The sequence below is a fragment of the Mesitornis unicolor genome, unplaced genomic scaffold, assembly GCF_000695765.1.
Source record: "Mesitornis unicolor isolate BGI_N332 unplaced genomic scaffold, ASM69576v1 scaffold23228, whole genome shotgun sequence".
NCBI classification, from domain to species: Eukaryota; Metazoa; Chordata; class Aves; order Mesitornithiformes; family Mesitornithidae; genus Mesitornis; species Mesitornis unicolor.
This window is the reverse complement of record NW_010204160.1, coordinates 1-14,162: the sequence shown is the minus strand read 5'-3', so window position 1 is coordinate 14,162 and position 14,162 is coordinate 1. Positions and strand designations below refer to the sequence as shown.

Sequence of the window (14,162 nt, the reverse complement as noted above, 5' to 3'; positions counted from 1 at the left end):
TGTGCCATTTTCCTGACTCTACAGGGAAATCCAACAAGCAGATGGGTGCTCCTAAGACAGGCACACAGATTTGCCCCAACTTACATTTGCACTCACTGCTAGCAATCAAATGAAACATCTGCTCAAACTCGCACTTCAGTGTTCTTTATTTCACTTCTCTTGTACAGTAACACATCTTATTGGCGTGCAGACGAAGTTTAGCTTTACGTGAGTGTATCAAAAGTCACCTTTCTCAAAACCACTGATATTAAAATGCATGAGAACACTACGTGAAATAAGAACACTGCAAAGAAAAATGCACAACCCTGCTTTACACCAGAGGAATTCACATCAGCAGATCTTGTGATTTTGACACCATTTCACCATTCCTTTTTGAGTCCATTTTATTGTAGGAACCCAAGAGTTCTGATCTACGTAACTTGAGGGGCCCCAAGATGATGCTAAGGGTGAGTCAAACAGAGCTATTATCTGTGTCTATTTCTATTTAGATAGGAAGGAAAATGTCAAATTACTGCTGAAATGGGAAGTGTGTCAAAATTAAACCAAGCCTTTTTACACAGTAAAAGGCACACAAACTTGTGTAGTCTTACCAGAAAGGCATGAAAGAAGTAAGCATTTTCCCTTGAAATAAGGACAATGGTGCAATAAATATTTCAATTTATTTCAAACTTAAAGTTCTCTCATACACACTGCCCATATTTTTTTCAGCAGAGGAAGACTTCTTTTTCTGAAGAAAAGGTTAAAAATGTCTAAGTGATAGTTGCCTTGTCTAAAATGCAAGAGATCCAAGAGATGCCTCCCCCTTAGCCTCTCCTGACTTAAAACTCCTATGCCACTGCTGTATTTTTCTAAACCTTGCACTGACAAAGCACAAGCCTCTACTCCACATTTCCTATAGAGAAGTAGCCTTCAGACAGCTCGACTGCTTCATGGGAGACTGAATGTTTTCAGAAGTCATGGCAGGCTTCCAGTGGCCGCGTGTGCATCCCGTGCATCACTGAATGAGCCCTGCCAGTTAATCAGTGCATCAGCAAGGTCAGTTCTGGGGAGCCAAATTACTTCATACATTCCAAGCTTCCAAATTGCTAACTTACAGGTTAGCAATTTGAGATCTTAAACTTTTGCATTTATTTGTGAAAAGGTGATTCTTACATTTTACCTATAAGTAGTGTACTAAACCATAAAATATGTATTCCTTCTACCTAAAAAGTTAACCAACAGAGCCATTTTAATGTACTTTGACAAAACAGGGGCTATTGTTTAAGTGACTTGCTTCAGTCACACATTTTTACATACAAAAATAAACCCTCCGTCATGGGACGTTTTGTCATACTAACGCTTAGAACTGTTTAAGTGATTAGAAATGTAAAAAGTGAGGAGACTTTTCTGAATACAAACATGTACGATACAAACATCATTTGTGAACTGGTAAAAACCCACGTGTGCACAAACACAGACTTCAATATTTAAATGCTCTTAATTCCTTTGAAGCTGTATTAACATCTTTCATCCATTCAGTGTTATTTTACCATTAGAGGAAGCAGCAATAGTGCACTTAAATATGACTATGAAGATAGGAAGCAAAGTGCAGCATCAGATACACATTCCATCCTTAGGGAGCAAGCACGATGGCTGCTTCTTAAAAACGAGCACTGCAGGTCTGATGAACACACTACTCAAGTGGATACCAGCAATATTATCACCAATGCAGGGAAATCTACACCGCAAACTGAAGTGAGGCTAATAGAGGTGGGCAGTCTTTACAGACACTGAAACAGCACGTATTCCTCGTTTCCATGGAGTGAACAACAGTAAGCTTCCAAAAGCTCACTTATCACTGAACACTTTAGGATAAGGTATGTCAGAGAGTCGTTTCCTTCCCATAAATTGTTAATTTCTCTGAAGAGGACAGCTGTTATTTAATTTTTGCCATTACTAACCAATGCTGGTAATCAAAGCCTTTTAAAAGAAATGGATTTGCCACTGAACATTTTTTGTTTCTTGCAGTTGCCAACTTCTCTCCTCCGGTTGCATTAAAAGTCGCTCAACATCTGACCAGCTCGGTATTTGGGAGGAAATAAAAACATGCTATCACTTACTAACAGAGCACCAAAATGGTTGTGTTGGCTCAGCCAGCCATGCATAACCACGCCACATTCACTTCATCTTCATCATACGCTAAGTAGCCTTTTTTCTAACTTGCTTAAACTGACAATATGCAGAAATTAGAGAGTTTACTAAAGTTACTTATTCCAAGATTTCTGACAAGCTTATACAGCTGTATGAATGAAAAAGTTTTTAAATCAGAGGAAGTGCCAGCACAATGTAATTAAAGTACTGCATATGCTGCATTATCAAATTTAGCAGAAGTTTAGTTTTAGTTGCTCTTTGAAATGTGTAACTCATGTTTACAGTGTATTTTTGAGTGGAATTGAGTACCTGGGACATTATTAACTTTGTCATGTTTCTAGTTTTGCCTGTTCTAGCCTTTCCAGTAACCTTAAACTAGCATGGTGAGAACCTTGCATGGGCTTAAATTTTAAGACTCTTAAGGAATTAAAAATTACAAAGAATTTTCAAGAACCCACATTTACAGCAGATATTCATCTCAGTGCATTTCCTAATAACTAATTTACAGGTAACAGAGCCAGCCTGGGCAGCAGTATGGTAATATTGAAAGCTATTGCCAATCACACGCTTATCATGCACTGAATAAGATGATATAATCTTTGACATACATACAAGATTTAATAACTAATCACTTTGTGTGGCCCAGCCAATAAACATTACATTTGAACAGTAATTTATTCTACCCTTATTAGATTTTAACCTATCAAGAGTGATCCATTGGCTCAGTTGCATTAGTGATTCCTGCATCTTGACTATCCATCTCCTCAAGCTCCTCAACAGAATTTCCCTTTTGTGCTTTAGATCTCGCAGGGAATGTTGTTCCCACAGAATTCACCACGTTACCATCAGTTGATTCGGTATTCAAGTGTTCAGTACCACCTGGTGCAGAAAAGGATTCGGGTAAGCCAGCCTGAAAGCTCCCAGTTTTAGCAGCTGAACTCGCTCCCTCTACTTTTCTTTGAGACAGATCAACTGACGCTGACTGCTCTGTATTCTGATCCCGCAAATGTCTATCCATTGAAGCCTGAATAGAAGAGACCATTTCCTGCAACTTTTTTCTCTGTGCCTCAATCAAAGTGGGGTCAAGCTGCCTGCTGTCTCTCATTGTCACAACTCCCGGAGCAATTCGGATAAGCTCACTGTTACCAGAAGCAGCTGTGAATGCAGAAGGCTCAATTTTAGCAGAAGGACTGAAGTCCGTTTCTGTGCTATGCTTTCTTAAAAGTGGCGTTTCCCTGGCTCTTTGATCATGTTGTTGACTACTAGATGCAGTTCCTAGGGAATGGCCCTTTCCTTGAAATGCAGTAATGTTATGTAGTTGTTCAGATTTCTTTTTCACTACTCCACCACTACCCAGCTTCAGCATTCCGTGTGAAGGACTCGCTTCCCTGCTTCTCGAAGTAGCTTCTGCTCGCACTTGACTTAAGGCCTCTTTCACCAACTCTTCAACATCGGGACCAATAGGAAAGTGCCCAGCAGCATCCACACACAGCTCCAATCTGTCTTCTGCTGCATTGTACACAAAGTTTTTACCAGGCAGATGTGGAAAAGTACAGTGCTTGCCATCAGCCAAACCTATGAAGACAGAAGAAGTTATTCAAAGTGCTAACATATTTTAAGGCATGCTCTAAATACACAGTAATTATTGTATTTAAACTTATTGCATCGAGTATGTGAAAGCAAACATACTGAAGCTTATACTGTGAGAGAACAGTAATTTAGGCTTGTATGCCATATGATAGCAATCACAGTATAGCCCTAAGAGGCTGCTGCCTCCTATGTTGATTTTAATGAAGGGACAGAACTGTAGTATTACTAAATAAAATAACCATCTTGCTGGGACTTGCAGTACTAATACAACAGAAGTTAAATAAATAGTATATGCTTGCAGTAACACAAAGCAAGCCAAACCCCATTGCTACCACCCCCACCCCAAAACCACACAAAAAACAAACAATCAATCATAAAGAACCCCAGAAAACTGCCAAAGAGCACATTTCAAATCTCTGTCTACCTGGAGAAGTACTACTTAAGGCCACTTCCATACTAGTTAGAGTTGTAGTAGGATGTCAGGGTGAACCTGCTGCTAGGCCTGAGGAATTTCAAATTCACTATTTGTCTTCTTATCAGAAAGGAAGTGTTGCTAGATAAACAAAAGTGTTTCAAGCTTGCTACGCTTAGTAGTCCTGGAGATTATAGCTATTAACCTTTACAAAACAAACATGAGGCATCATATTTTTGATCTGGTGGTTGTTTGACTGTCCCACTTACAACTTGACTGATCTGCTAAAACTGAGAGTTCACTCTGAGGTTGCTCTGTGTCAAAAATGGTCAACATATGGTTTTCCAGTTTAATGTCACAAAATACAAAAATAACTCTTTCAGCTCTGTCCTATAAGGTGACAACGTGCTCTGAGTTAAAAGCTATCTGCAGAATAAAACCTGGCTGCAGCAACTCTCTTCAGTGGTATCAGCTATGCAAGGAGAGCTACAATTTAAAAAAGCTACTTCTAAAAAAGTGCCAGGAATAGGTAAATTAATGTGATTTTCCTTCACATTCTCTTACAATTCTTGAAGAAAAACACCAGAAGTTATGCAGAAGGGAAGAAACATAACAAGCAAATCCGATTTCTGTGTTATCAAATACAATACTGTTAAAATAAGTATTCTGGGCATCAACAAAAAAGGTCAATCTGACATGTTACTGAACTGTTGTTATACTGATGAACCAACTGACCAATCTTACTCATCCTCCACAGCTTCTGATTCACACACTTTTACAGCTGCAAAGAATCTACAGATAAGATTGCATTTCTAGAACTTGAGACACGTAGCTCCTCTTTCTTTACACATCCATGGGAACAAATAACCAAACAGCCAAAACACACCCAGAACAAGATTGAACCCAATCTATCCATCTAACTTAGCCTCAAGTAGGTATTTTAACTATATAATTTACCAGCTCAACTTTCATTTGCAAAAGAGCTGTAACAGCTTCTGTGATAGACCCAAACTGCCTCTGAAATGTCAATCCTGAAGTCTCAAAATGAGATCTTAAAAAAGATCTACTAAATTGAATTTCAATTGATTATCAGTACCTACACATGATAGAAAGCTTTGTTCAAAGTGTCCAGTATAATAGTTGCACTGCTGTGTAACTATTACAAATAGTTAAGGAGCTTCTTTAAGTGGAAAAAAATAGATTGTTGCACACTGTAACTGTTTAACATAGAAATTTCATAGTTCATAAATGCTAAAACCATACATGTTAAAATCTGTTCTATTACCCAGGCTAATAATTCAGTGAGAGGCAGTGGGCACTGAGTATACCACACATTTTAATTACTGCAAACAGAATAGAAATTACATGGTAAAATACCTATTTCCATAAACAATAAAGATTAAGTTAGGGTTGACAAAACTGTCTAAGAAGAAAGCAAACAGTACAAAATCAGCAAAGGAATCATCATTATAAGTGAAACCAAAAGAGCTAAACTATGAAAGCAAAGACTTCAATCAGAAAATAAACTTTAAATGAGAGGAAATAACTGAATAGTACTTTCAGGTGGTTTTGTAGGTAGTATTTGTAAAGCCACCTGAAAATCAAACATACTTTTAACTACTTGCTCAGTTATTCTGCATGTAGTCCAAGATGTGACATTTATCAATGCAAGAAAAGGATGGACAGCTTTGCTTCTGAGAAAATTCTAGCAATACGAAAGACAAATTTAACCAATCATTTAAATTTAAAACATGCAGTACCCCTGTATATAGTATCTACTAAGAAGCATGCTAGAATGGTGAACTGTTTATCCAGTAATTGTTTTAAAGTAGAACAGAAACGGGTCCTATGATCCAGCCAGTTTGATCTTTCCATTAAAAAAAAAAGTCAGTTGAGTTACTGAAGTTGTTTGTACCATCCATGAAGTTTAAATGCAGATGTATGGTTGTAGAGAAAATTTCAGAAAATAAGAGATTTACGTTAAATTAACTTGTCTTAGTCAGATTTCCTATTCTTGGGCACTCTGAGGGAGCATAAGGAGTTTTACAATATTATGAAAATGAAAATATACCATGATCATAAAATGAAAATGTACCATGGTAATAAAATAAAAATATATTTATGCCTACAAGTAACTCAATACCAATTTACAATTCTAAAGATCTGAAAACAGGAAAAAAGGGATGAAACAAAAAAATACCTGTCGTTTTCTTCATTATGCTGTAGAATACTCCACCTTGCTGAAACAACTGAGGAAGCCCCTTTGCATAAGACCAAACATCTTCTCCTGTAAAAATCAAACACAATTATTAGAATTAAACAGCCATATTTCGACATTCTAGACAATGGCTGAAAATGTAACTCCTTGAATTCAAAGCTGAATCCTCACTCTCTTCTATGCAATTAAAAATTTGAATTTTTACTGCAAATTTACAGAACAGGAGCCCAGGACATTTCCTTTCAAGAAAACAAATCCACCATATCCTACATGTTCTAGTACAAAGGCTCCCAAATTTTATTTGATCCAAGCTGCGGCTCCTGGTTCTTTGCCAGGCCTTACACACAAGTCCCCATTCCCCTCCTACCCATGCTTTCAACAGAAAGCTAGGAAATGACTAACACACTTCCAAAATTCAAGCACATACCCTTATACATTAAAACCTCAATTCTGTATCCCTACACCTTCTCAAAAAATCTGATGTTCACAGATTTCACAGCTGCCACACAGCAGACTTTATAGTGTAGCCGAGATACAACCGTCCACACAAGCAGCTGCGTAGAAGCTGTGTCTGTACCTGGCTGTTCTTGAGAGTTAGATGCGAAATACCGACTGTGAGAGGCCCCAGCAGTCCTTTATAACTGGCATTTTTCAAAGACGCCAAAAATGGCATTGAAATGTGACAACTTTAAATGTCACTGAGAGGGGAGGATAAAAAAACCTAGACTATATAAGGAAAGGAATATAAAGAACATAAAAAATGGGTTACAATGACAGAATATCAGTGACCTAACAGCACCTGCTAAAGCAGTCAGATCTGCATTTTTACCTATACCTTTTCCTCATTTTGCTAACCACTTACCTGCTTCAGAGGAGTGACATGTGACGAAGCTGTCAAGGTAGTGCAAACAGAAAGTACTGATAAATTCCATTCTCCTGATGTGGAAACAACTACTGTGCATGTCCATTATGAGAAAAAAATTGCTTTTCCCACTCTATATCAAACATTTAGGAACATGTTGGTATACTTTAAATAGAAATTGCACCCTTCTTTAGGCATCAAAATCCCAATAACCATGTCTCTCAATTTTCTATTAAATTTGGAGAATGTTAACAAAGTTAACTGGATGCACCTACTACTTGGTACAGAGATTGCTGGAATGTATGTGGCTGTAAAATACTACCCACCAATATTTTTTTTGCTTGCTTTCAAGAGCAAAATAAAAGTAAAAGAGGTTATTTTTAATAGGTACCACATACTGAATACAGGGCTCATCTGAATTCCTCCCTGCATTTCTTTACTGCAGATCTGACAAGGTAACTGTGGTTGCTCTCCTATCCCACCTGCCTCAGATGAGAAATGTTTCACTCTCAGGACAGTGGCATTATGCACTAAATTATGCTTTGAAACCCTTCAAACCACTCTCTGAATTTCTGTTTCCCTTCCCCGACAGGCACGGGACTCCGTACGCTCCCCTGCTCGTCTGTCGCCCCACCAGAAGGACTCTGTCGCTCATCTCTCCACTTCAGGTGTTACTCAAGTCCCCATTCTCTATAAAAAGGTACAGCGCATTTTTATCGAGTTTTGTCTTTAAAGACAGGAGACATACATAATCTGATTCATTTAAAATACATTCCCTTGAATGTGCATTGCATTCATTTGCACATCAAGCTCACAGATTTGGCCTTCACTTCTTAGCAAGAATGTCCAAGTAACACCAACCACTCATCTTTTTACTTTGTCCTGATAACTCTTCTCTACTAACTTGCTAATACATTTGAAGTTCCTCTCCAGTTCTCATTGACTCACTAAAATAGAATAGTAATTTAAAAGGAGCATTCTCTTTTCCTCCCCACTATTGCCACCACTCTCCCTCTTCTTCAAACAGCCCCATGGAAAGAGAACAATTACTGCTAAGAACACTCATGTTTTAGCTATTTCAAGAGGTGTTTGCTGCTACCCTGCATCCCTATCCTCGTTTACATTTTGAAATACACATCCCTGTATATCAGTGGCTCCAGAGCATCACTGCTGTGGCTCTTCATTTTCCCCCAAGCAGCAGCAAGCTGAAGTCTTCCTGATGGTTTAAATACTGCCCACAGAAGTCAAAATAACCACTACACTGATAAGTCATCCAATACTGCTGCATCTAGCAATCCATTCTTATTTGAAGGATTCCCTTCCCTTCCACAAGATAACCACAAGGCTTTTAGAAGAGGCCCAGTTTTACACATTAGTGGCATTCTCCAAGGAAATATTCCCTAATTACTCCAGGCATGACTTTTCTAGCCTTGCACCAGAGAAGCATCGTTGTTTAGACAGCCTTTTATGCAACACTAGCAAGGACTGCATGCAGAGAAGTATGGAAAGCAGGGCTCACAAAACAAAAGCATCAGCCACTGAAAGAAATACAAACTAACTATGCTGTTTTGATAAAGAGATCTCAGACTGGAACAGCAAAAAAAGCCACAATTACAACTGGACTTTCCCAGATCACAGGAACTAGTGTGTGTGACTCAACTGAACTATGTTTGAGGTTTGCACATTTTGGTTGCTAGTTGGGTTTTACTGTTTGTTTTGGTTTTGTTTACCATGGGAGTAAGATGTTTATAGGTCACAAGTTAATATGGGTGATGATTTAGCTAGATTAAAAACTCCCTCAAGACACTACATTTATCAAAAATATGTTCTCCACACTATTCCCACTTCAGTACACGCTCCCTCAGAGAAGACCTCAGCCCCACAACATTAAGGTATGGCAATAAATGAAGCCTCTCCTACCCACAAGAATGCCACTGCTGAAAAAGAGGAGGTGCAGGCTAACCCATGTCAGAGGAAGCCCAAGACCACCACTGCATACAGCAGAGAGAACACATAGAAGTGCAAAACAAACTGAAAGCTCAGTTGATAAATATGGATTACAGGGAACTACATTTGGCTTAAAAACAAGCTGTTTAAATCCAAGCAAATCCTGACATCAATTACTACATTTAATTTAAACCTAGCTATTTTGATTTCTTCTGTGCTGACAAATTCATTAATGCAAGACAAACCAAACAAAATAGATTCATAATTGGCTTCATGTATCCAGAGTGCTTCTGCATGGGTGCATATAAAATAAATTTTAAAATATAATGTCTTAACTATGTTAAATTAAGATTCTTTTAGTCATTTCCTTATAGAATTCTGTATTTTAAGCTGAACAAAAATAAGCGAGAAAACATATTATGAATTATTTTTTGTGAAGTTAAATACTCCAGAAATTACAGTATCTAATTTCCCAAGGCTTATTTTTAAATGTTATACATAAAAAATAAAGCTGGCCTAAAATTTTAATGAGTTAACTAGCTGAGACCAGAAAAGAAAAATTCTAGTAACTGAAATATAAAAGCAGCATCAAGTCAGCCTAAACGAGACCCTGTATGAAAGAAAAGTTTTTAAGCATCCAGAATGAATAGTTCTAGATGTTTGAAGACACATTTTCACTGGGGAAGAAAAAAAAAGAAAATTAAAAAAAGCAGAGCTTGTCTAGCCCAGAGAGCTGTTTCAAGAGCATCTTCCCTCTACCGGTTCTAATCTGACTGTATCAGATGAATGCTTTTAGGAGAACATAGTTGCAGCAAGAGCACACAGGATAAGCTGACTCTCAGAACTTGGCAGCTTTGGGTTTTAGCATTACAGAAACATAACCGAGAAACACCAAGGCTTCTTGGCCCAGAAAGGCTGAATATACCACCCTGAGGAACTGCCACCCCAATACTCTAAAAAAGCCAAAGGATTTAGGAAGTTTCTTAGAGTTTGCTTCGCCATTGAAAAATTACAATTTTAAGTAGTCAACTGTCTAGAATTTTTTTCCACAAGTATCTTTGAAGGAAAATTAAGCCCTGATGAGAACAGTGATTATATAAAAATAGCAACTTATTCAATTGCTGCATAAGTTGTTATAATCGGTTGGTTTATAATCTGCTGACACTTTTACTTCTATTAGTATTGCAAATGGATGCAGTCAGAGAAGGGTGAGGTAAATTCTATTGTAATCTGTGCTTCAAAAGCAAAGTCTAATAGCAATGAGAGTCAAAGACAAACATTGATTCTTGAATACAAGATCAGCTCACAGTTTATAAATACTTCTTAAAAAAAAAAAGACACAAAATACTGAAGTCACTGTGATACAAAAAAAAACAAACCTCTGAGGTTCTTCAAAAGTAAGCAAATAACTACATTTTCAGGAGTATTTCCTGAAAACAGGAAAGCACTCTCTTGAGTTTCATCTCAAAATTAAGACCGCTTTTAAACCTAACCTTTTCCTGCACTTTGGAACGGCGGTGTAAATGTCAGCGTGACGAGGTGGGCAGTGATTCAGCACGCGAATCACTGCGAGAGACAGGGGAGTAAGCCATCGGGCTTGGAAAAGAATCAAAGTCCTGCATGATGAACTTCTGACATCCCACTCTGCGATTATGTAATTGTTTCAGCTCTAAAACATCACATGCTTTAGCCACACCAAATCCCTCCAGCAAAAGAGAAGGCTCCCACAAAAAAAACCTGTAAACATGACTATTCAACTGGTTCATGGAGCCAAATGTATGATAATTACTGCTCTACTTCCTGCCAGTAAGCAGCAAGAACGATGAAACCTGATGAAGAAGTACACAAAACGAAGGTCCAAGTCTCCTGAGTCCAAATATGAAATGAAAACCGCAGGCACCTGAGAAAAGTCCTTTCATTAACAGTTAGTCAGATTTATATGACTGACAATTTATAGGCACAGCTTTGCAACTCTATGTCCACCTTTGGGATTCAAATCTGCCTTTAACTTCTTTCAGTTTCTCCTCCATTTACATTCTGAAATAATGCTCTTCACAGCTCTTTACAAAGGCCAGATCTTCACTTAAAATTAGCAGATTAGCTAAGGCTACAATATTGTGTTTATTTGTTTAAACCAACACAACTCCCTGTGGGGAGAAATGCCAGGACTTTATCCTACTACAAAGGTGACAAGTTGGTCCTCGAACTTCCACCAAGCAGACATTCAGCATCCCCTTCTCACCTCTGCTCTGAATTTACTTCCTGAGACCTGAGGGAGATGTAGGGGAAAAAAGAGAGCACGTAGCTCACACACATCCACATCCGATGTGTGTCTAATGAACAAGAAAAACAAATAGAGAGACAGGCACAAGAGGAAATGCAACAACTTCCAAACAGCAAATTTAAAAAGAGGACTTTATAGCAAAGGGAGAACAAGTATCTTGTATATACATTTTAAGAAGTCATGACACTCAACAAATCACTGACAGCATGTTAAATGTTCTTCTAATTGAGAAGTAAGGGAACTAACCTTCTCCATGGTTACAGAAAAGAAAAAAATGTATGTAACTACAGTTTGTAAAATGTTATCTTCTACTTAAAAATACGATTTTAAAGTATAATTTGAAGTCAGCCTTACCCATTAGCGTTGCTAGAAGACAGAGAGAATACATCTCCTTATCGACTTGCTCTTGCAGCTCCTTCGATGAGATTTTACTCGTCACAGCAACGTCTTCATGCTTCACGGCATGGGCCGAGCGTGCTGAAGCAGCCTGCCTGCCTTCCTCCTTACCTTTCAGGATTTCGATCGCAATCCTGTCACCATGCTGCAAAGGAACAGGTTCGTTTTCCATGCCTTCTTTGGGAGGCAGAAGCTCTTTAGGAGGAAAGCCATAGCGAATACATTGCAAATACGGAGGAATATTAAATTCTCTCGCTATGCTTTCCTGTAGTTCCAGGAAGGTGGTCGTGCACTTCAGGGTAAGCATTGACTGCCTCCCGTCATTTGTGGTTATTCGGATTTTCTTTTCTTTCGTAGATGTTGGAGAATATGGGGTTTTTGTTGGTGTAGCAGGTGCAGATGATGGCCCCTCCCGAACAGCTCCAGGGGAAGCAGTCCTAGGTTGCCCTTTATGCTCTTGTTTCAATTTTTCACTTTTCCGTTTTTGCATTACGGAAGCCTGGTCTGCAATGTTCTGCTGAATAGTTCTTTCAGCTTTGCTCATATTCAACTCCTCCTTGTGCAAAGTTTTTGTCTTCTGTCCAGTCAAAATTATTTTGGTTGGAAGTTGCGACTCTAACTCTTGTCCTTGCTGTACGTCGTCAGCTCTTTGGGCGTGAGCACCATCGATATTTACAGGGGTATAATCATCGGGGTTCTTTTTGGCAGTTTGATGCAATATTGTGTTGACAACTTTCTGAACAAGAATCTCACTACCAAACTCACCAGGGAAGTGCTTGGTAACGAGTTTCATGGCGACGTCATACACATTGCTGTTCAGAGAAGTGTCACTTTCATACTGGAACCAGTAGACGGTCTCTCTCACCACTCTTCCACCCCACTCTAGAGTAATAGGAAAAGCTTCAGGGAGATTATCATATTCTTTACCTTCCCAGTAGTGCTTGAATCCACAGCCGCATTTGCCACCTGCAGACCTAGTATTAGTTCTGTCTCCATCCAAGTATGAAACAGATCCATCTTCTCTGACACGACGCACTAAGTTACTGTGACACCAGTTACAAGCAGTCAAACTACTCAGGCTGTAGTCTGGTACCAGCACATCCTTTGCGGGGTTGTAAGAACACACCAAACTGTTCAGGGGAAAACTGTAATTTTTGTCAGGCCTTAGCTGGCCATGGGTGTTTTTTGCCAGGTTATAGAGTTTCCCCCCAGGAGCCAGCCACTCTGGAGGAACGTGATGTTCTGAAAGGGCCCCGCAAATGAGGCACCTGTGAAGGCGGTTGTCCACCACTGCTTTTTTGGCAGCTGCAGTGACTTCTTCAGGCTGGACTCCTATTACACCAGTCCTTCTGTAGAAATACTGATGTACATCAGCTACAAGACTGGGATGGATACCATGTTTACTCATGAAAACCTCCTCCATGGCAGCAACGAGCCTCATCAAGTACTTATCTTGCAAACTTCTGTCCCCTCCAATAACACAACCACCGTCCTCCTCTAACTTGATGTACTTTTTGATGAGGTCTTGAGGAACCCCCCAGGCTTTAGGAAGTAGCTTCCTAGGCAGTTTAGGTAAAGCAGCACCTTTTATTCCAACTAGAGGAATATAATGGTTACGTCCTGAGCTACTCCACGCAATGCAGATCGGCTTGTTCAACATGCCATCTCTTCCCATGCATTTTTCTAGAGGTACCAGACCAGGGAGGAACGTCGCTGAGTAATCTCCAGAGCTTCGCATTCCACTCAAGGAGTCTAACAGGATGATAGGCCGGTGAAGCACATTGGCCAGACCAAAGATATGAATATTCCTAAGGCCCATTGGCACACCTTCTGGAGGAACAAACAAAGGGTCACATTCATTGATAATGTCTTCCCACTCTGCTGCATCAATAAAGTCGTGGAAAAGCGCCTTGTAGTGACTCAGATTCTCCTCAAAATGCTTCTTTAGATTCTCTCGCAGAGCATGCCAGAACAGTTCCCTGCCAACAAGTGCCCGCGAGACAGCATGGACCAGGCAGTGGCCATCTCCATCCACATGGACAGGAATGAGGCACTCCTGACTGTTGTTTGCCTTCTTGATGTCTTCCAGGGTGTCATGCAGGTAGATGAGGCTGCCAGAGCGGTCCTTTCCATAACCGATGGTTTCAACGTGCTCGGGCTCAATAAGGAAGGCGCGATCACCCAAGAGGGAGCAGTCGAAGATGTCTCCTTGGTTCATCTCTGTGAGGAGCTTGGCTTTGCCAGTTTGCTTATCCATACCGTAGCGGGCCAGGATAGGGGCCAGGAGCTTGCAGTGGTAGTTGGAGAGGCCCATGACTTTGAC

General features: G+C 39.6%; 1 protein-coding gene across 1 annotated transcript; it reads right to left on the bottom strand.

Annotated features, from left to right (window-relative positions):
• Positions 1-1,923: 1,923 nt before the first annotated feature.
• On the bottom strand, positions 1,924-14,156 carry VCPIP1 (valosin containing protein (p97)/p47 complex interacting protein 1). Its single transcript, XM_010190972.1, has 3 exons — positions 11,798-14,156; positions 6,333-6,419; positions 1,924-3,705 (listed from the first exon to the last, which is right to left on the bottom strand). The coding sequence occupies exons 1-3, from the start codon at positions 14,151-14,153 to the stop codon at positions 2,834-2,836; spliced, it is 3,315 nt and encodes a 1,104-aa protein (XP_010189274.1). The 5' UTR covers positions 14,154-14,156; the 3' UTR covers positions 1,924-2,833.
• Between the last annotated feature and the right edge of the window lie 6 nt (positions 14,157-14,162).

What these genes read in the sequence shown, in the direction of transcription:
- VCPIP1 (XM_010190972.1), bottom strand. Translation starts at nt 14,153, where the DNA reads ATGGGCCTCTCCAACTACCACTGCAAGCTCCTGGCCCCTATCCTGGCC. An exon ending in TCTTCTAGCAACGCTAATGG is followed by an intron (nt 6,420 to 11,797) that starts GTAAGGCTGACT and finishes TGATTTTTACAG; the next exon opens with GAGAAGATGTTTGGTCTTAT. An exon ending in CATAATGAAGAAAACGACAG is followed by an intron (nt 3,706 to 6,332) that starts GTATTTTTTTGT and finishes CTGTCTTCATAG; the next exon opens with GTTTGGCTGATGGCAAGCAC.